Here is a 23,166-nt window from a genome sequence, read left to right as displayed (position 1 = left end):
CTGGTCAACATTAGGTTAGCAAACAAATCATACCTAGTGAATAGGATCGAAAAGGCTGATAACTCCAATAAAGAGCTTTTTAACATTTTGGAAGAATTTACCACTTCCCCTACCAAGCCAGGTAATCTTCCCTCTCAAGACTGGATAAATACTCTTTCCTTGTTTTTTGAGGATAATATTGTTGCCATTCATAATTCCTTTCCAAAACATGATGCTAAAATAGCAAAATACACAGTAAATGACTCGAAGAGTACTTTTCCCTGTTAGAGGAGTTCACAATGTTAAATCCGGATGAAGTGGCAACTGCCGGCTAAGATCAAATCCGGTTCCCCGGCCGACCCGATACCTCCACGCTTCTTTTCATAAATCGTCGTTTAGCTTCTCAGAAATCGCACTGATATTTTCAGTATATCACTTTTGCAATCAGAAGTCCCAATTATATGGAAAGCTGCGATGGTTAGACCTATCCTAAAAAAAAATCTACTGCCGATCCTAAAACTCCAAGCAATTATCGTCTTATTTCCCTGCTTCCTTATTTTGGATAAGTCCTCGAGTCTTTGATTAATGGGCAACTCACTACCCATTTGGAGAGCCATGAACTACTGGACCTGTCACAGTCCAGTTTCAGGGTCGCCCACAGCACAGAAACAGCGCTGGTGGTGGAAGTTATTGACAACATCAGATTAGCCCAGGACAACAGACAATCGGCTACGCTTGTCCTGTTGGACCTGTTGTCTGCCTTCGAGACAATCTCGCACAGCATTTTAGAACAATGGCTTTGGGAGATGGGTGTCAGAGGTAAGGCCCGGGACTGGTTTAAAAGCTATTTAACCAATCATACCACTACGGTACAAATTGACAACTTGGTCTCCAGAAGCCGGCCAGTAAAGATGGGTGCTCTCCAGGGCTCCATTTTGAGCCCTATGCTCTTTAATCTTTATATGTCATCTGTGGCTAAAGTGATCAGGTCCAATGGCTTTGATGTGGTGTTATATGCTGATGGCACCCAGCTAGTGATCACCCTAGGACCTGATCCCCTTGACACAAAGACCCGTTTTAAAAACTGCATGACTCACATAGATAGCTGGATGAGAGCTAACCATCTCCAGCTAAATGGAAGCAAGAAGGAGGTCATTCTTTTCGGTAGTATGGTCGAACAACTGGTGGCCCCGAAATCTGGGCCCTTGCCCTTCCCCAAAACCAGTGGTGTGGAACCTTGGACTAATGATCGACAACCAGCTATTGATGAAAAATCAGGTAAACCCGCTAATTGGCACCTGTTATGGAATTATGCGTTGTTTAAAAAAAAACTTTCAATGGATCCTAATTGAGTCGAGGTAGCCACTTGTTCAGGGATTGATCATCAGCCATATTGATTACGGAAATGCCCTGCTGTCCTCGATCAATGAGGAACTCTATTCCTTGCTCCAGGTTCTGCAAAATACAGCCATCCAGACTGGTACTGAACCTTCCCTCTAGATCTCCATCAAGACCCAATCTTAGGCACCTCCACTGGCTACCCATGACGGAGCGCATTCAGTTCAAGGTCCTTTGTCTAGTGCATAAGACTGTGCGTGGCAGCGGGCCTGGCTATTTTGCAAAAATATTCTGCTTAGGACGTTAAGGCCAAGTACCAAATTTCTCCTCACCCCATGCAAAGTTCACACAGCCAGAAATGGTGGGAGATCTTTCTCATATCTGGCACCTACCTTTTGGAATAAACTTCCACCCGCATCTACTCTCCATTATAGATCATAATCGATTCCGCAAGGAATTAAATACCAGGTTGTTCGACCATTGATAGTATTTCTTTTCCCTTTTCCTTCGGTTTTCTGTTTTAGAGGAGTTTACGCAAGCGCCATGAGACCTCCGGGTGATATGTGCCCTTAATAAATATCCATGACTTGACTAGACTAGCAGTGAGGGTTGAGTGAAGGTCATGCAAAAAAAATTTATATTAATACTTACCCCAAGTGAAAGCACAACGGACCAGCGTTTGCTACACTTCATTTGTTTTCTGAACCTTATTGAAAGTTAAGAGCAAAGAAAAAACATCCCATATGGTCATGGCACTTCAGGTTACATCATCATATCAGAAATGTACGTGTATACAAATTTTGATGTAAAAGCCCTGCTAAGGTCCATAAAGACCAAATACACAGAGACTGTATAGCTAGGGAATATTTGTAAATGATAGGTGCATGTTTCAGGCATTGCTCAGTTGTGCCTAGCCCAACTCTGAGTTATCCCAAAAAATATGTCCCACTATCTTAATAACTTAATGTATTAAAGAAATTTACCTATAACAAGGGGGCTGCTTTAATTACCCTTTATAAGAACTGAAACTATCAGAGTGTGTGAACAAGTAGAAGGCCATCTGGTCTGAAGAGCATGCTTCAAGGTCATGGTCAAGAGAGGAGCTGTCAGGGCCAAGTGTCTTACCATTTGGACTCTTGTGTATCACCTTTGACACTTCCTCACAAGTTTTGACAATTTCTTTTTAAGTCCCAGAGCACTTATTTTGATAATTCTTTTTTTTTTTAACGAATTGTTAGATAAACTGGCTGCGTTTTTGCCATAAATGACAGACAAATGCAAGACCAATCACCTACTGGGATATGAGAGCCACAGGACATTCACTTGCAATCAGTACCAAACTCAAATTAGGATTTTCTTCTCGATATCAGTTTTATTACCGATGCCCTTTGTCACCTTTGCTCTTGCTTTTGGCTTTGCAGCCCCTAGCCCTAACCATCCAGTTCTCTGGCTACAAAGTAAACTGGTCTGAGAATGAGGATCAAGACTGTGGCGATACCCATGATCAAGCACAGACTTGCTTAATCACTGCGGGAACACTTGTTTAAATGGGTCTTCTTTACAATGAAATACCTGAACATATTGATCAGTGGCAATATTCAGGATATGATGGTTAATAATCCTAGAATTCTACAGCATCAACTGCACAGAGACTGTGCAAGACGGGGTAAATTACAACTTTGCCTCTGTGGCAGAATTAAAACGATGAAGATGGTAATCACACCCCACTTTAAATATGTGTTTAGCATGATACCCCTCAAGGCGCCCGCTCTCTACTGTACAACATTGACCCGCAAACCAAAAAATACTGGCAAGGAGACAGGCTCCGATTGGCAATTTCTAAACTCTAAGCAGCTACTTCATCGGAACAACTACACTTATGTAAATTAGGACTTTCCCAAATAGCCTATCATTTCTCTTCAGATTTAGAGACCCCAGTCTGGGTCAGTTTGGAAAACAAAATTTCTGGGTAAGTAAAAGGCCTGCAAATCATCTGGAGGCACCTACAAACAAATGACAATATATTTGCCAATATGATCAAGGAAGGCTCCATTACAGTATGGTCAAAATGTCATAAACCTTTGAAACAAAAGGGCTTTCCACTTCCTTGTGCCCCTCTATTGAACAACGCCGGTCTACATAATCAGAGGGAGCTCATTCTGTTCACCTACATAGAGTCTAAGAAGGTGTTCAAACTATTGATCAAATAATGCCAGGCAATGCCTTGAAGTCCCTTGAGTATATGCACTGTGACTTTCAGCTTGCTTCTTAACAACTCTGGTACTACCTGGAACTCAAAACCTGTCTGTTGAATCAATTGTGAAAACACCCTCAGTATCTCGGAGAATCATTCTGCCATACCCAACTACAGTGATTGGGAAGCTATAAAAAGCTGTTTTCTGGTCTATATGAGGCCTTGAGAGAAGTATTATACACCAAAACCAATAGAAGGCTCCTCTAGCTAAAATAACAATCGCAACTGCAGAAAACCTACACAGACAGGGGTTGGATCTCCTTAGTGATCATGACCAGAGGAATGATAGAGGCCCGGAGGAAATTCAGCTATTTAGAAATTATACATTGTTGGCCTTCGTTGTCCTACAGGCCATATAGAGGGGAAATGATGCCTATGTTGAAATGCTGGAGGTGCAGCCAAATGGTGGAGATATGAAGGACATTCTCAGCCGTACTGGGAGTCAACCTGGAATCTGCTGCAGTTTACTAGAGGCCGTAATATAATCCGAGCCTCCGAACGTGCAGTCCTAAACAAATCAGAAGATATTGGCATCACTACTTATCGGAAAAGGTAGCTAACCTCAGTTCTTCTTGTAGCAAAATTGTGTATACTCCATCAGTGTATGAAGGATTCACCCCTGACTTCTCGCCACTGGACGGACAGAAGCCTTGTCCACCGTGGCATCTTATATACAAGCTGAATTATCAGTTGATCTGTATGATGAGATATGAGGACCCTATAATCATGTCTGAATCTCAATGGCAGTAATAAAGTATAGTTGAATGGCCCCTATCTGAATGCTTGTATTATATTAGACAGGGACCCTCCAGCTTCATCAGATGGTTCTGTGTAGTATACTGATTTCTAATCCATACTCTTCTCTATTGTGTCCAGTCATACGGGTTTCATAATTCTATCAAATATTGACAGCTGTTAGATCCATATAGCTGTGAAATGCGTAATATTCTTTTAGCGACACACAGGTTTTCCTTTTTTTTGCATAAAATTATTTGTGAGCATATTCTGTACTTACTGTTTATCACTTGTCATGTCTCGGCCTAATGATGACAGACAAGTATATATATTTATAGGAGCTTTATTAAGTATCTCCTTCAGTGTCCCTGTCCCTACTCTAACTGACTCTATCCTGTCTACGCTCCTCCTCTTCCCCTCATCCCCAGCTAGCTCCACCCACCCAACTACTAGACTGCTGACTACATAACATCTCCCCCTTTCTTAACAAAATAACAGAACAGTGTGCCAGATCATATTTCTTCAATGAGTCTTTTCGGTCGTTGGATATCTCGGCGGGGTCGCATCGACAGGGCTCCGGTCGTATCATCTACCAGAGGGTTTCTTATCTGACTCCCGCTCTCTTGGTCAACTCGGTCAGACTCTTCAGGAGCAAGCGCTCCAGTCACATTCGTTAAAGTTCCTTTCATGTCCGGAGGGCATTTCTTAAAATGTGATACATTCCTGGTAACTCGTCGTTGATCAGATTCCGCAGTTAGCATAGTGCCCTTCCACTGGGTGACCAGCAAAGGTTCATCTCGGAAGCGACAGTCAGTCTTTCTTTGTTGGTCTTGTTTGACGATGATGTAATCTCCTTCATGCAAAGATGGCGATCTCGCCCTCCTCTTGGCATCTGCATATGATTTCATTTTGTCCTTGTTACAACTATTAGTTGCCATCACCTCTTGACGGCTGCGGAGGGGCGACACTGCCCGCAAGGCCCCTTCCCAGGTCGGGATGCGATTTCTTATGGGGCGCCCCAGCATCAGTGTTGCAGGACACTTTCCGGTGGTCGAGTGAGGGGTTGTCCTATATGCTCTAAGGACCTCATTGAGGGCTGCTTGCAGATCCTTCTTTTCAGCAGTGGCTTGTTGAAACGTCTTTTTAAGCGTGGCCATGAATCTTTCAATGGTGCCATTTGCTTGTGGCCAGAGAGGTGTAATTCTCCTGAGTTTAAAGTCCAGGTGCTTTGCAAACGCACTGAACTCGTGCCCATTGAACGGAGGTCCATTGTCAGTTTTTACCTCTCTGGGGACACCCCATGCTGCACGCATTTCATCCAGTACTTTGAGAGTGCTAGAGGCACTTGTGGATGACACAAATTGCGCGATGGGAAATCGTGAGTACTCATCAATTATGGCTACCACATATTTTCCAGATTGCAGTGGTCCGTAGAAATCCATGGCAAGTTCTTGCCACACTCCGCTGGGTAGGGTGGTCATTTGTAATGGGGCCGGTGGATCCCCTTTGTTGGTCAGCTGGCATAGATGGCAATCCTTCAGAGTAGACTCCACCATCTGGTCGAGGAGGGGAAACCACACTCGTTCCCGGAGGGCTCGTTTTGTTGACACTACTCCTCTGTGACCTTCATGGGCAAGGTTGATGACGCCTTGCCGTAGTTGACCAGGAACAACAATCCGCTGACCTCGCAGTATCACTCCATCCATGGTGACGGACAGTTCGTCACAGACGTGTCGAAATGCTTGCATTTCCTGCTTGACAGCCGGATCATTGTCGTCTCCTTTAGAATCATGTCTCCACCGGTTGGTCTGAATCCGACGGAGTACCTTTTGCAAGACGACGTCTTGCGCAGTGACCTCTTGGATGACTTCCATGGGAATGGCAGGTGGCAGTGCTTGAACAGCCACGAAGTGGATGTACTTCTCAGCAATGAAGGGTTTGGAGTCCGACGATGCGTGAGGGTGTCGTGACATGTAGTCTGTTGGGTTCTCCGCCTTCGCGGGTTTGTGGACAATAGTGAAAGTATATTCCTGGAGTCTCAGGCCCCATCTCTCAATCCTCTGAGGCATTTTGGATCTAGAGTTGCCGTAGATGGTGACCAGTGCCTGATGATCGGTGATCAGAGTAAAGTGCTTGCCATAAATAAAAACATGAAAATGTTCACATGCCCGAACCACCGCAAGACTTTCCTTTTCAGGTTGTGAATATGCCCTTTCGGGATCGGACAGACTGCGACAAGCGTAGGCACCAATACGTCTCTGGTCGGAGTCATTGCCATATTGTGCCAGAATCGCCCCTAACCCTACAGGGCTGACATCCACTGTAATTTCAGTTTTTCGCCGAGGATTAAAGTATGAGAGGTTGTCGGCAGACTCCATCGCCAGCTTGATCTCTCTGAATGCTTGTTCACACTGGGGTGTCCAGTCAAACGGTGGGCCTTGTTTTGTGAGAGCACGAAGAGGATGGCTGATGGTCGCATAGTCTCTGATATAACGGGCACAATAGCTGACCATCCCTAGAAACGATCTCAATTCACTGACATCTTGTGGGCTCTTGGTGTTATTCAGATTAGCTATCTTGTCCGGATCAGGTTTCATCCCGGCACCCGAGAAAATGTGACCAAAGAATTTCAAAGTGGACTGGTGGAACTCACACTGATCTTTGTTCAACGTCAGGTTGGCGTCCAGCAGGGCGTGACAGACGCGATCCAGGGCCATGTCGTGTTCACGAACGTCTGAGCCATAAACAAGGATATCGTCGCTGTAGTTCTGAGTGTTGGGGATGTGCTGAATGATTTGTCGGATTGCCTCTTGAAAAATTTCTGCGGCTGAGGAGACACCAAAACTCAATCGCTTGTATCTGAAAAGTCCCAAGTGAGTTGCAAATGTTGTAATGTAGCGGGACTTGACGTCCAACTCCAGCTGGTGGTAGCCCTTGTTTAAATCCAGCTTCGAGAACACCCTCGCCCCATTCAAAGCAGAAATCATGTCGCTTAGATGCGGCTCAGGGTGGCGCTCCCTCTCTATTGCCGTGTTGGGTAGTCGCATGTCGACACACAGCCTCACTTTGCTAGGGGTGCCCTTCTTTGGTACGATGACCACTGGCGACACCCATGGAGTTGGACCATCCGTCCGTTCAATAATGTCTGCTGATAGGAGGTCTTGGAGTTCATGCTCTACAGCTTTTTGGAGATGAAATGGTACACGTCGAGGGTGCTGTGCCACAGGTCTGCTCTGTTCGTTGATGTGCAGATGGATTTGGCATCCCTTCATTTTCCCTAGTCCCTGAAATAGCCTGGGAAACTTGCTGGCGATGTCCTGGTCATCACTGACCTTAAATAGGATCTCAACGAGGCGGAGACGCTCTGCAGTTGGTAGACTGAGTAAGCAATATGCCTCTGGGCCTTTGATGACATGTATGACCGCTGGTATGGTCACAGTGTCGTGCTTGAGTGTTGTTGGAAATTTTCCCAAGCAAGGGAGTGGCTTCTTGGACATCCAAGTGAAGACTCGGACTGGTGCGTAAGTTAGTGGTGGCTTAGGATTCATTCTCTCATATTCCGTGACCAGGATGTAGTTTAGCGAAGCCCCGCTGTCCAGCACGAATTTGGTATCATGGTTCCCTACTTTTATATCCAGGCGTGGATATTTCTTGAGCTGGTCGGGATCTGCAATCGTATTCACATACTCCACTGTGTACTCAGAGTCTCTGGATGATGATCTGGAGTCTCGGGATGGTGACCTCCGCTCCCATCGAGATCTACGTGACTCTCGGCTGGAGTGTGACGAGCCTGAGGACAATGTAGACTTTCCTTGGACTGCCCTTATGTGATGTTTTCTGGTTTGGAACGAGATGACCTTGTCGTTCCGCTTCGCCTCTCCTTGTGATTGTCCCCACACATCGCTTCAAAGTGGTTCGTCCGCCCACATCTTCTACATCGCTGGCCCATGGCAGGGCAGGCATCTGCATGTGGATAGTCATATCCACACCTATACCATCTTTTTGTCCTTTCCGGCCTCCTTTCTCTTCGCCCAGGGTCTCGTCTCCTGTGTTCAGTGTGTCGTTGACGAGATGACGGCCTGGGTCTCCATTGCTTTTCCTTCGAGTTACGTCGGCTGCTGCCGCTGGCTTGGACACGACGCGCTTGTTCATGACTTACGTTGCGCCCCGTTTCAATGCTGGTGGCATGTTCCTCGGCCTGGTCATAGACGCGAGTCATTTCTTCAATGTCATCTAGTTCATGAGGTTTTCTTAGTAGCCGCCTCCTGAGGGTTTCCGAGTGGCATCCATCTATGATTTGTGATTTTATGGCGGCATCTGTTGAGAAGGTGTTAAATTCACAGTGTCTCGATAGTCGCCGCAGTCGGGTGATGAACGCGCTCATTGCTTCATCCTTTCCTTGGCGCGCTTGATGAAACGCATGACGTTCATAATCAACATTTCTTTTATGGAGGAATTTTTTGTTCAAGGCCTCACGCACCTTGTCATATGTTCCAACATCTGCAGGGGGAAGATCTTTGATTATCTTGCTTATTTCTCGACCTGCTAGGTTGCGGAGGGCAATCAATTTTTCTTCATCAACTGTTACCTTGGACCACTTAATGTAGTCTTCGAAATCCTCAAGCCATTCTTGCCACTTTGGGCCCATGCTCCCTCCTGTGGTCAGTGTCAAGGGTTCCGGGGGCCGCAGATGCAACACTCCCGTGATAAATTGGTTTGACTTCATTTCGCTGCGGGATGTATTTGGAGTCACCATCGTGATATCATGTGCTTCTCACCCTTTCCCCTGGCTCTGATTGACCTGTTGCTTCCTGTTCACAGGCGCTCTGGTTGATCAATTACTGTCTTCTTTAGCCAATATTATTTAACCTTACTCGTGCTTGTTTATATTGTTACAGCTGCTTGTGCTTGTTTAGCATTGATGTCTTGTGTTGGTTCGTGCTTGTTTTGCTTCTTTGCAGTCTCGTGTGTCATTTCTTGCTTGCCAATTAACACGCCTGACCCTAAAATGGCCGCCGTTGCTGAAATCTCACTTCACACGAGACTTTCTCTCTGTTCATTCTAACCAGGGCCGATTCAATCGGGACTCACCGGCCGCCGGTCTCAGGGACAGCAGTACTTCTCCAGGTCTCCACACCTGTGCCACAGCTGCCACGTTCAGGTAAGGTTAGGGTGGGCTCCCACCTTGCTTCTTTGGGTCTCGCTCTCACTCGGCGACACCTTGCCGAATCTCACACATCAGGAGTGAGATCTTGATGTCGTGTGCCACTCGAGTTCCGTTTTCCACCACGCTCGATGGCACTGGTCAGCAGGCCTTCCTGGGACAGCGCTCACTGTCGGGGGCAATCCCGGATTACTTTGGATGACAGGCATCTTGCCGTATTGCTAACACTAATTGTTTTCTCTTCATTTATTGTCTGTCTATAACTGTTTGAATAATGCATGTATGTGATTTATCAACTATATGATTAACTGCTATGTAATAATATGAAAAAAAGATAATTTTATAAATAACAAGAATACTACAAAAAGATAAAAATATTTGCAAGAGCCTTATAATAAATAAATGAAATAATCTTTTTCCAAATTGATTTGTTGGGTGACTTTTTCACTTAATCACTGGGTATTGACAAATATATATATCATGGTGAATATCATACAGTTTTTATGAGTTTCGAATCTACTTGACTATAGACCGTTTCCAACCAGAGTCGGAGTGGGCTCCCGACTTCTGCTTCTTCAGTGCGTGCCAACTTGCACCCATCAGGCGTGAGTCGCGTTTTTGGCGCGAACGAGCTCTTCCTTTCTCGAGCGTTTCGGCGCTTGTTACTTCGGCTCCTCTTGGCTCCCTCACAGTCGCCTGACTGGGGAATAGGGTCACCTGCTGCTGGCCTCTCGCATCAGGCGGCAGCTTCACTCTTCACAGCAGCGCTTCTCTTTCTAGACGCTGCTCGGGATGGGACGCTCCTGCAGGGTTCTGTGGGTGGTAGGCACACCAATCCCACCCTCGTCGCCAGTTGTCATGTCTAGGCCCAATGATGACAGACAAGTATATATATTTATAGGAGCTTTATTAAGTACCTCCTTCAGTGTCCCTGTCCCTACTCTAACTGACTCTATCCTGTCTACGCTACTCCTCTTCCCCTCATCTCCAGCTAGCTCCACCCACCCAACTACTAGACTGCTGACTACATAACATCACTTATTGTCCATTACAAAAGAAATAAAATATTTGCAGTCACTTCAAGCTAAAAGAAAAGCAATAAGATGAAAGGCGACTTACTCCTTCCACTCTTTGGTTAGGGTGACCAGCAACACAGATTTCTTCTGAGGTTCTTTTTTGTTTTTGTCTCAGCCCAATTATTCTCGAGTTGTCTGGTGACATTTCAGTAGCACACACTATATGACAGAGTCTCTTGACTCTGGTCTTGAGAACTATTTTAAGCAAAGAAATTAGTTTTCACCTTTTGTCTGAAGCAAGGGAGAGAGACTGCCAAGCTAGCATCAAGCTGCAGTGCATTCCCTACCCAGGCAACCTACAGGGGCACCTGCACCTTGAGGACAGGCTTGGGAACAGTCAGTAGGGAAATGTTTTTACTGTGAATTTCTTTGCATTGAATACGTGGCCAGAGCACAGAAGGCACTAAAGGGAGCCAGTGACTAAGGCATTTAAAAGCCACACAAGCGTACTTGAATTGCATGCAAGCAGTCACAACCTGTGCAAAGATCAGAGGGCAGCATAAATAGTGCCTTGTTTCCCAAGGACATCGCGGACTAGATGGTTACATATTCGGTTACACTGTGTGCTTTATGAAGATGTTTGTTGGGCAACACTGGAAGTTCTCCATGTAAAGCATTATATTAATTTGGCCTCACAATTGTCGAGGACCGACTACTTAACCTCATTTTTTTTCTGTGAGAACTAAAATCTGTATATGTTTTGGAAGAAGCAGTGTATTTATTACCTCGGTTCAGGCCCGTGATACACTATCATGGCCCTTGGCCAAATGGGGCTCACTAAGGTTAAGTAAATGAGGCAGGGGTTGGAAATTAGGTGACGATTTGAATTTCAAGTCTGTTCAGGTTTTGTGCAGGCAGCACTAGTGACACCTATCAACCTTAACTTCCGTTTTTGGGGATGTGCACTAAACGAGAACACACAAAATTCGGGGTCGAGTCTCGGCACTGGTGCAACATCCTGTGATTCTGGGCAAATCAACGCCTGGATACCCTCATTAGGGATAAGCTGCGGAATATAAATCTACAAAATTGATAACATGTTCCACTCTGCTCCACCTGACCTACACTTCCATCTTTCTACTGTTTATGAAAAGAATCTTGCTCTGAGTGAGAATAAGATACTACAGAGCAGTTCGCTACCTAAACACATTTCGGGGCTACTATTGTTTCACTTTTCTTTTGTTTTTTACTAACATAATTACAATTCATTTTTTTTTATCTGGCTCTCTCTTTCTCTCTGCAATTTATCTCTCTTTAGGTTTCAAAATCACCCGCACATCACACTGTCACAAACGTAATTAAATTCTAGGATAACACAAACAACATTTTTCCAAAACCTTAGATTCTGTATGTTCACATTTCTTTTGAAAAGTAAAGCAACAATTCTCATGATTCCTGTCTTTTTGAGATGACCATTCAACAAATTCGGATGGACAAACTCAGCAAGTAATTTTTCATTTTTGGGTGTTTATTTTATTATTAAAAGTCTGAAATGCATAAACTCTAAAGGTGCCGGATTTAGGGACTCCTGAGAGGTTGGGGGAGCCGAGGGTCGCCCAGGGCACAATGACTGACATCCTACTCATTGGAGATGGGGCTGTCACTCATTTTCCATGCCCAGGTTCGCAATGCTGAGCATGGATGACTGGGGCAGGAAAGAAAACCTGAGCTATTTTTTGCATGGAGTAAACAAACTCAATACAAAAAAGTATGCCGCGCTGATGCTTTGAACAAGGTCGGAAAAACCGCAGTTCTGTAATGTTTCATACTTTAGAACTGGTTCCTTCCACAGGTGTTCCGAGTTGAGGGTTTAAGTGGGATGAAAAAACTTGGGGGTTCTTTTATAGGGGAGTGGCCACTGTGATTAAGGGCGTGGCTTAAAACACTTTATCTAAAAATCTGTGCTTAGCTGCCCCACTGGAATGTTGCTGCTTCTATCCATTCCTCCAGTTATATAACATAACAAGTAACATTACACCTGCAACAAGCCAGGACTATTGGCTTTGTCAATAGCTGTAAATTGCATATGATAAATAAGCAACAACTATCACTTTGTTGCATATAATATTGAAAATGCTACTCACTTTTGTGGGCGAAGTTGTGGCGTGAGGCTAGAACACTCGACCTTCGAGCTAAGAAAACATTCGAGCCTGACGTCCTGTGATTCAAAAAATGAATATGTCCTTGTGTAATGTAATTGGTGCTCTTGTAAAATGCTCCAAGTTTGCACTATATACAACTGAAAAACGAGTCTCTTTGAAATTACATCAAAGGCAGTGACTTGGTTGTACTATTGCAGAGTTAAGGGTTTTTTTTTTCCATCCTGAGGGTAAAAATGGAGAGCCCGATAGGGAACTGTCTCAGCACCAGCAAGCTTTTAAAAACTGCTGGTGCTGAGCACTGGCAGGACCCGGTCCACTTATAGCCCTCGGCGCTACGCATGTTTAGTGCAGCGCGAGCATTCCACAGACATGAGTGCTTTAGATAACCCTGATCCCTTTCCTCACGGGATCACAGGTGACATCATAGAGGACTACTGTTAAAGGATGTCATTCAGGTTTGGTCATCTCTTCAATAGTTTTATGTTGTGGCAACGAATTTTTAAGAAAAATATAACCTGAAAGTCACTGAATGTGTTATTTGTCAATGTGTCATTTGTTACCACTCCTGAAGCACGATGATCATATTGTCACAATCACAGAAAAGATGATTTTACAAAGGAAAACATTAATTTCACAGAGTCCAGAAAACACTATTCTTCTGCTCATATCTTGATGCAACATTTTGGGACAGAGAACATTATCTACAGTGGCACTAAGCAACTCTGATGGCATGCTGAAATAATGTAATGGTCAATGCTATACCATAGTCAAAATCATGGACAGGTCGATATTGACCATTCTTGAACATAGTAGAATTGCAATTGTATGGAGACAAGACGGCGAGGACTTCTCCAGGAAGCCTCTTCCAGAGCAGCCAATGGCGAACAAGCATTAGCATAGATAAAAAGTCTCCCCTTTGGACCTTGTAAGTGCTTAGCCATGCTACCGTGGGTGCTGTACCACCAGGAATTAAAGAACTATACAATTACTGCACGCTGTGTCATGCAGTTTGATGTAGGAATACATGTTTGGCTCAGGAAACATTTATGGACAGATTCCAAGGCTTTTCGCACAGACAGAAAGACAAGTACCTTAATGAAAGTCAGCAGCACTATAACATTCTATGTGTGACTGCATCACTTGAGTATTGAACAGCCTATAAAAAAAAAGCAGTGAAGTTCTTTTCAATGGAGTAGGTGTTACTTCCCTCCTAGCCCTGGCCCTTATTCACCAGGCACCCTTCTCCAGAATTTTCCATTCATAACACTGCCCGCACCATCCGTATACCAGCAAGCCTCAAGCCCGCACTCAGTCCCAGCCCCCACTCAGTCCCAGCCCCCTAGGCATATGAGCCCTGGACATAGCCACAACAACAAAATACACTCATTTGTCAGGTAGAGTGAAAATGAATAATAATCATGGACGGTGTCTGCATCACTTAATCTCAGCTCACCTAAAAACAAAAACAATTACCTAACCTTGTGTATTGTAATTGCCGTTTTGTAAATCGCTTCAATGCCCTCTGGTCAGTTGACTTTGTGCTCTATAAAAATGCCTCCAAAATATGAATCCTACCTTGTATATTGTAACTAACACTTATGTAAAGCACTCAACCACCTTCGGGTCGCTGGAGTTCACATTATATAATAAAACATGTCTCACAGTCCCTGGGGAGATGCAGTGAATGTGCTGTGAAATTAGAGCTCTGAGAGGAGGAGGACAAAAGGAAGAGGTAGCGAGGTGGGCATGCAGCAACATGGGAGGAGGTGAGAGGAACAAATGCTGCTCCCATTCGTCAGTTAAAGGGGAAATAAACAGTGGCGGCATCGGCATCACTTAATCTCAGCACACCTAAAACAAAAAAAATAACCTGACCTTGTGTAATGTAATTGAAGTTTTTGTAAAGCGCTTCAACACAGTTCGGTCAGTCAATTTCCTGCTCTAGAAAAATCCCCCCAAAAATCTATCTGACATTGTGTAATGTAACTAGCACTCATGCAAAGCACTTCATCACCATCGGGTCACTAAAGTTCAGATTATATAAACAAGCATCAGAAAAAACCCAACAGGATTTGCCCAAGCCTTGCCCTTATCGGTGCTGCAAGGTTGGGTTGCTGAAGGTCAGTGACAGAGGCTCGCTAAAGCAATAAGCAGTGAAGCGGGAGGAGTCTGGGGGGAATACTCACGCTTTGAAGACTGAGAAAATGAAAGTGGCGATTTCGAAAAACAGCGTCTGACATTCCATCTCGGTATTTGAATGGGATGGGGAGATTAAAAGACGGGCGCTGAAGCTGAACAACCAAAGATGGGCAAACAGTGACATGAGCAGGAATCAAAGAAAAAAATAGTCCCTCCAATGAACACTTCAACACAGAAGCGTATTGTTAACAGTAATTGGGCAATGGTCTGTGGGAGGAAACCAAACAGAAAAAGGAGGGACAAAGAGGAAGGATTAACCACTAGAAAGCAAGCATTTTTGAGCGGCAATTGAGGGATGAATAAAAAAGCAATGGACATGCTGTGAGCCGAAAGAGTGAATACAGCATGGCTGGAAGAGACAGCGCATGCGCTGCCTAGGCTCGACCTAAAAAGGACAAAAAGAATCAGCGCTGATAAGAGAGGATAGTTGTATTATCGAGTTTATTGCAGTAAAGCAGTACTCTAATCCACTGGCACAAAGACCTACACACTGATCTTCAGAAAAACAGACATTTCACTAATTCAAATAAACACAGCAGTGATGAACTCTTACCCAATAAGCACAGTGTGTGCATGCCATTCTGTCGATTTTTCTTTATTTTATCATAGAAACTTTCAGGTTTCCAAGTGTCAGTCCAGAAAACGATGGAAATAGTTTCTCCAAAATTGTACAGCTACAAAAAGCAAACATAACATTAAGACTAATAAAAAACTGCGCCAAAACACAAGTGCAAAAACTTAACAGTGCCTGTGTCAATAAACCACACACTGCAAGCTTAAATTGAATTCTAATTGTAAAAGAACCAATACTAATATACCCCACTCTGCAGAATAAATGTTTTTCCTCATCACCATTTCATCATGAATGCATTTTGTTGAAGTCGCACAATGGTATTACCTACCCATCTAATACTCACTCAAGAGATATTTAAAGGAACAAGTCAAACTTTGTTTGGAAACTAGATATGCGCGACACTATGCGAAATATTTAGCAGACAACTGATTGTTCTTCCTTTCTAATGTAGGTTGCTTCTTATGGAGGATGTGAGGTTATGCTTTTTATTGATCTTCTTTTCATTTTCTTATAGTATTATTCTACTCTTAAGAATTGAGACCGCCATTTTGGGACTTGTTGTACAATCAGTTGATTTGCTTCAAGATTTTTCTCCATTGCATTAACATTGTTGATTAGTAAACACTTAACCAGTACACAGCTAAGGAGGGCAACCTTACACACATCTTACTATCAGGACACAAAAGAACAAGTAACTGTAATCGTCCAGAAACAGATTTACATTTTCTGAAAACTGTGGAAGTTCACTGCAGTTTAATTGACCGACAAGAACCAAATAATAGTCTAAAGCTTATGGTATGTACCTGGATCACTGTGCTAAAGGTGCACTTTGGCCTCTTGGACCTAAATTCCCTTAGCTGCACCTGGTGATGAACTGCCAATACTTCTTACTCAAAGAACCCAGGGCAGAAGGGGAGCCTTGGGTGGGGACTGCACTGAACAACTAGAGAAATTGGTGGCAAGTAATGCTAATGACAACAAACTAAGTGGGTAACACACTTAGTGTGTGGCTATCTTCATATTTTGTTATCAAACTAAGAACACAAGCTATAGCTGTTGAAATGTGCAGGGGGAGACGGATTCTCCCTCTTCCATTGTGTCCCACCCAGCTCACAGGAATGCAGCAATACACAAATCTGCCAGGGGTGTTCATCTACCTCCTCATGTCTTCACCAGGCAGGCCTGGTCCTCCTTAAATGGAACCCAGGGTCCTCCATGTAATGAACCATTACAGGCACCCTTGCACTCTGTGCATGTTTACAGCACCCACACTATCCAGCACTGTTACCTTCATGTGTTGTGCCACCACAGAAACAGACACATTCAGCATTCACTCTGTACGCACTGCTCAGTACTATAGCCTTTCTGTGTTGCCACTTGCAGACAAACATGCAGCTAGCACACCAATTCACCGTGCAGATGTTGCACAACACCACAACCTTCATGTACTGTACTCCTTGCAGGTAAACATACACCCGGTACATGCACTTACCATGCATGCACTGCATAGCACTATATCTTTCATGTACTGGACATAATCAATCAACTTTCATTCGATTTGATTTTCAAAGAAAATCATACAAGTGTACATTAAAAAATCAATCCATTAAAACAAACAATCTTATAATAAAAATGGTCAGGTCGACGCCTAAGAAATATACAAACGCAATTACATTAATTCATTAAATTCATACAGACACAAAAAATCCAAAGAATACAGTACTAGCACGTTTCTCCTCAGATCCAGATAAATAAAATGGGAGACAAAAAAAGCACAGTTTGGGAGTGGCTAAAAATTGCAGATATAGTTTGGCCGTTCTATTTTGCTAAATTCCTGCGCTTCTAAAATGGGTCTTAGAAATTTGTGTTGCAGGATAGAAAACTTAGGACACAACAAAACTAGATGCAAAGAGGTGAAAGTAGAGGTGTGGTCACAGGTAAATGGAGGTAGGGTGGATTGCGAGAACCAGACACCCTTGGTAATAGCAGCTGATGAAAGATGTATACCATTAATATGGCGGGTGGCAACCGCGGCCCACAAATCGAACTAGATACCATTTCTGTTACAGCTAAATTGAGAAGGGACTACCACCAATTGGATAGTCACTGGGATCTGCTGAGCAAGATCCCCCTGATCTCAATTCGTAGAACTAGTCGTTAAAACCAATGTCTTCACATAGTAAAGGTAAACTGGCATATAAGCTGTGTGACCCCCTCATTTTTAGTTCTCTCTTCAAGCTCTAGATCACCACAAATGATCAGCTAGCAGAAAACTGCACAGAATGGCAGCAGGGTACGGAGTCCTGGGGCCGTAGCAGGAGCATATCTTCATGCAGGGAATAAGACTATGGCTTGCAGATCTGGAGTATATTTTCAGAAAGGAAGAATGCATGTGCAGATAAACTCGACAAGTTTTTCTATTCTTACTGCATTTTTGCACCCATCCCTGCATTTTTTCACTGATCACTCATGCAAGGGTGAAGCACATTCTATGTCCTCAAACGTCATGTCTCCTCGGGACTTCACCTTTGCTGAAATAATTTTTTGACTGGGGGTGCTGGCCAGGGGCATCAGCTCACTAAAATTATAAAAGTTGGTGTTACTTAACGAGCGCATACATCAACAGTGCAAATAACTTTAAGCAGCAGTGTTTAGGCGGTGAATGTGATGAAAAAGTGTTTAATGGTACATCATGATGCAATATTCTTTTTTTTAAAAAAATGTTATTTATTTTTTCTTTGTCCTCATAACCACCGTGGAACCTAATGCCAAGATGGATAAGCCATATAACAGCTGTCTCAGTCTATGAAGACTGGTAGGGACAAGATACGGACATGATGGGGGCCGTGACATCCCTCAGCTGTCGCTGGAACCACCGAGGTGGCAAAAAGTCGAGCGATTACCTAATCTCGCGGTAACCTAGGTGGAGGTGACAGCCAACACGGGCCGGGCAACGGCTGTTCAGCAGGTGTGAGCAAAAGGTAACACCATAGTAGGTTAAATCATTGGAACCGGGGGAAAAAAAAAAATCCCGGGCAAATCATTGCACCCAAGATAATAAATACCAAAAGGCCCTTTTACTCTGGTTGCCAGACCTGGCCAGGTAAGCACGTGAAGTCTGCCGGACTGAGACCTGCCAATCCCTGAAGGTAGGAGGTAGAGAGTCTTTCCATTTCCTGCAGATCCCCCTTCTTGCCAACAGTATCGCATAAAACACTAGACTTTTAGCAGAGCTCGGTGCACCATCCAGGATGCCGAAAATCACAAGAGGTAGGTCTATAGTGATGGAAACACCCAGTGATGTTGTAAGAGTGTTACCAATCTCCTCCCAGAATGTTTCCAAACGTGGACATTAAAAAAACATATGCTAATCAGAGGCGGCCACGAGCCCACATTTAGCACATGCCACTAAGTTGCCTTCAGAGAATTTAGATAGTCTAAGAGGGGAATAGTATGCTCTATGCAGGGTAAATATGTGATTCCTGAATAACCAAGAAGGCTTCACGATGTTCCATAAGAGCCAAAATGAAGCCGCCCAGAGAACTTGAAGATTGTGGTCCGTAAGCGAAGAGCCCCACAGCAACTCCGGTAGGGAGAAGTCACTGTCCGATTCATCCAATATAAGATTATACCACTTGGATATCTCTTTTTTTGCCGGGCCACTGTTCACCAAATTAGTAATCAATAAGCTGTAGCCTCCAAGTACGAATTTATTCCTTCTAGGGGGTAAAGATTTATAAGCTTGAGTCCAGCTAACCATTTGGAGGTATTTGAACCATGAATAGTTGGGGCCGATCTTGGTCTGAAGATGCTCCCACGAGAGTAGATCCCACTCGAAAAAGAGGTCTCCCCAAACTTCCAGGCCTGCCTCTCTCAAGGGTGCTGCTGAACTATCATCAAGCCAGGCAGGACTTTCAGGTAACCCCCATAACGGTGTCCTTTCACAGAGGAAACCCTGCTTTACGGATGTTATAACTTTAGCCCACATTTTTGCAAAACCTGGTAGAACCTTCAATTTGATTTTTTTTTTTTTAAACTTAGGATTGCTAAACTTAAAAAGAAAGCCCTAGACTAACTCTTTCCCCGTCCAACATTGCTGAAAACATTGGGCCCACCCCAAAGTCAGTGGGCATCTTCAGCAACATTCGGGAATGGGAGAGCTGGAAGGCCCATGCATATAATTTCAAGTCGGGGGCAACAAGGCCCCCCTTGTCCCTTCGCCGTCGTAATTTTTTCCAGGCTATTCTCGGCAGATGTTTATTCCAAATAAAAGATGAAATATCAGACTGAAATTTGGATAAAATGGATTGATCAAAGTATAAGGGAATGGTATTAAACAAAAAAGACATTTTGGGTAGGATCGACATTTTGATGAGATTGACCCTTCCTATTAAGGAGAGTGGAAGATGAGACCATGATTGAAGAAGCTTACGGCACTCTTTAACCACTGCCGATAAGTTAACCTGAGCCAGTTTATTAATATCCTTCACGATGTTCAAGCCCAAGTACCGCATTGAGGAGCCTGCCTGTACCTCAACCACACACTCATCATCATTCCAGACAAGCATCTCAGTCTTTGCAGCATTGATCTTGTATCCTGATACTTGACCAAATGCATGGGCTAATCTCAGGATTGCCGGAAGTGCAGTGGTGACATCTGATGTTAGTATGAGCACATCGTCGGCATATAGTGCTACCTTCTTCTCCCACCTTCATAATAAAATTGTTTGATGGTGGCTTCATCCCTCAGTTGTTGGGCAAAGGGTTCGATATAAAAATCGAAAAGCAGGGGGGAGTGCCGGCAGCCTTGCCGGGTCCCCCTTGAGATGGAAAAGGGGTCCGACAAATCACCATTAACTAAGAGGCGCGCAGATGGATTACAGTAAAGGAGGCTCACCGCCCTGCAGAACCCGCGCCCACGCCAAACTTGGCCAAAGCCTCCGACAGGTACACCCAGTTGACTCTGTCGAAGGCCTTGGTTGCATCGATCGTGAGGGCAGCCAACGGGAGGCTCTCGGCCAGCGCCATATCCATAGCACCAATCAGGTCATATGTCAATTCATACAGTTGTCTCCCCTTCAAAAAGCCTTTTTGGTCAGGATGGAGAACCAAGGGAGCAATCGAGGCCAGCCTAGATGACAAAATTGTGGTAAAGATCTTGTAATCCACATTTAGTATTGAAATAGGCCTGTAAGACCCACAGGCACTCTTAGGTTTGCCTGGTTTCAGAATGAGGGTAATGGAAGCATTTTCCCACGAGGCTGGGGGGTGCTGGCCTTCGAGCAAGATTTGGTTGAAGAGGATAGTGAGGAAGGGAACTATTTCTACTTCCAAAGCCCTATAAAGTTCAGCCGGCAACCCATCGGGACCGGCTGCCTTCCCCTTCTTGCTTTTCCGGATGGCAGCCCTCACCTCATTCTCTGTAATCATGCTGTCCAAATATTGAGATTGTTCAGAGGAAAAAGAGGGTAAATCAATATTCCTCAGCCAACCTACGATAGACTCAGGTAGAATTACATTATCCTCTTTATATACATCTTGAAAAAACTCTCTGAATGCCCTCCTAATATCCTCATCCAACAAGAAAGTGTCATTATCCACAGTAATCACAGCTATTTTGTTGTGGACCTGATCTATTTTGGTCTTCCAAGCAAGTAATTTCCCCGCACCCTCACTATATTCAAAATGTGCCAACTTGCTCGCCTCCCATCTCTGTTGGACTCTTAGATTTAAAACAGAGGCAAGACTGCCTTTCAAGACCGATAGTTGGTCCCGGAGAAGATCTAAAACAGATTCTGGAGCAGTATGATTAATATCTATCTCATGTTGAATTTGCGCTATATCTGCTTCAGTTAAGGTGATTTCCTCCCTATATTGCTTCCTACGATAGGCGACTTTCCACGTAATAAGTCTACTCAAAAAAGCCTTAAAAGAGTCCCAAATAATACTATTTGTGGCAGAGCCACTATTAGATCTAAAAAAATGATGGGAATCCGACTTAAGGTCTGCAATGTCCTCTGGATTGGAAAGAAGAGAACGATCAAAAGACCATGAGCTGGGGGGGCTTCTTAATAGACCAGACCAAATCCATCACTACTGCTGAGTGATCTGATAGATATGATGGGAGATAGTTGATGGTCTTAACAGAATCTACCAGTCTTTGACTAATAATAATAATAATAATACTGAGTTTTGTAAAGCGCGAGCGGCTACCCCCATAGGAAGTGTCCCGGCGCTCGGTGGGCAGTAAAGGGCACAGTAGGAAAAAAGATCTATTGCCTGAAAAGCCAGGTTTTCAGCAATCTCCTAAAACTGGGTTCAGAGGAGGCCTGTTGTAATTCGGGCTGCAAGGTGTTCCACAAAAGTGGTGTGCTTGCGGAGAAAGTTCTGCCTCCCAATCGAGCCCTTTTCACTCGAGGGACACACAGATGAACCTGGCAGTTAGATCGAAGGAGTCTAGCCTGGGAGTATCTAGGCAGGCGTGTTTTTAGATAGTTCTGGCAGGTACCGTGTAGGGCTCTATAAGCCAAAGTAAGAGCCTTAAATTTTATCCGGCTAGCCACCAGCAACCAGTGTAGCATGCGTAGGTGCGGAGAAATGTGACGTTTAAAAGGAACATGCCTCAGCAATCTCACAGCCGAATTTTGGACGGTCTGCAGCCTCTGTATTAGAAATTTCGGGAGTCCTAAATAGAGACCATTGGCATAATCAAGCCTCGAGGTAACCATGGCGTGAATAACCGTCTTCCGGCAACCCTCCGGGAGTAGTTGAAGAAATCTCCGTAGGTTCCTAAGTTTGCTTAGGCAGCCTCCAGCCACTTGCTGTATGTGAGGGGCGTAAGATACAGCAAGTAGAATGAAATCAATCATGGACTGATGGTGATATTTAAAATTACGGAAAGAGACCCCTTGATGTTGCCCGGACCTCTGTCACCAGACATCGACATGCCCATACTGTTTCATTGCAGCCTGTAAGAAAGATCTGGTCTTAGAAAGGACTAGGGAGCGACTATTAACAGATTTGTCTGACGCAGGATCCAACACAACATTAAAGTCTCCGGCAAATATAGTGGGTTCAGGGAAGGATAGCAAATGGGGAAAAATAGACTCCAGGACTGTAGGGTCATCTTGGTTCGGGCCATAATAACCCAAGATTGTATATTGAGACCCTGCTATAATCACTGACGCGATGGCCCATCTGCCACATGAGTCCACCGCTTGTGACACCAACCTAGCCTTGGCCCCTTTTTTAAAGATAACCGATACACCCCTGGTATTTGTTGTTTGAGTAGTTGAGACAGCAAAGTCAATCCACCTGTTTTTCCTGATGAGGGTAAGCATTTCACTTTGAGTTAGATGGGTCTCCTGCAATATAATGACCCGCAAATATTGCAAGATTCTATTAGCTCTAGGCTTGGTGCGGAGGCCATTAACATTCCAGGAAATATATTTCACACTACCCATCCCTCATACTGGAACAAAAAAAAACAAAACAAAAAAACCAAGAGTGACCATTGTAATTTTGAATCTTTACCCAAGAATAGTCTGTTACCGTCCCTTATAACACATTTTGGCTTATCAAGGACATTTTTAAATTTTTGCCACCACCAACCCTCCCCCAGTGCCACCCGCCCCCTTACTTCTCTCCCCTTGAAAAACCCTTGCAATATCTAACTGGAGCAATGTCCAGTAGATAGTGCCCCTCCATGAGCTTCTGCCAGGGTATCCCCGCTATTCCAAAGAGGG

At 44.3% G+C, this 23,166-nt stretch overlaps 1 protein-coding gene across 1 annotated transcript in view; it reads right to left on the bottom strand.

Moving 5' to 3' along the window:
• Positions 1–23,166, bottom strand: part of DPH5 (diphthamide biosynthesis 5) — a 428,050-nt gene that overhangs the window by 175,578 nt on the left and 229,306 nt on the right. Inside the window, exon 4 of the mRNA XM_086936341.1 lies at positions 15,401–15,521. Within this exon, the coding sequence (XP_086792467.1) occupies positions 15,401–15,521 (121 nt within the window). The remainder of the gene's footprint in view (positions 1–15,400; positions 15,522–23,166) is intronic.

The sequence above is a fragment of the Lissotriton vulgaris genome, chromosome 1_1, assembly GCF_964263255.1.
Source record: "Lissotriton vulgaris chromosome 1_1, aLisVul1.2, whole genome shotgun sequence".
NCBI lineage: Eukaryota > Metazoa > Chordata > Amphibia > Caudata > Salamandridae > Lissotriton > Lissotriton vulgaris.
This window is presented reverse-complemented; position numbering and strand designations above follow the sequence as displayed.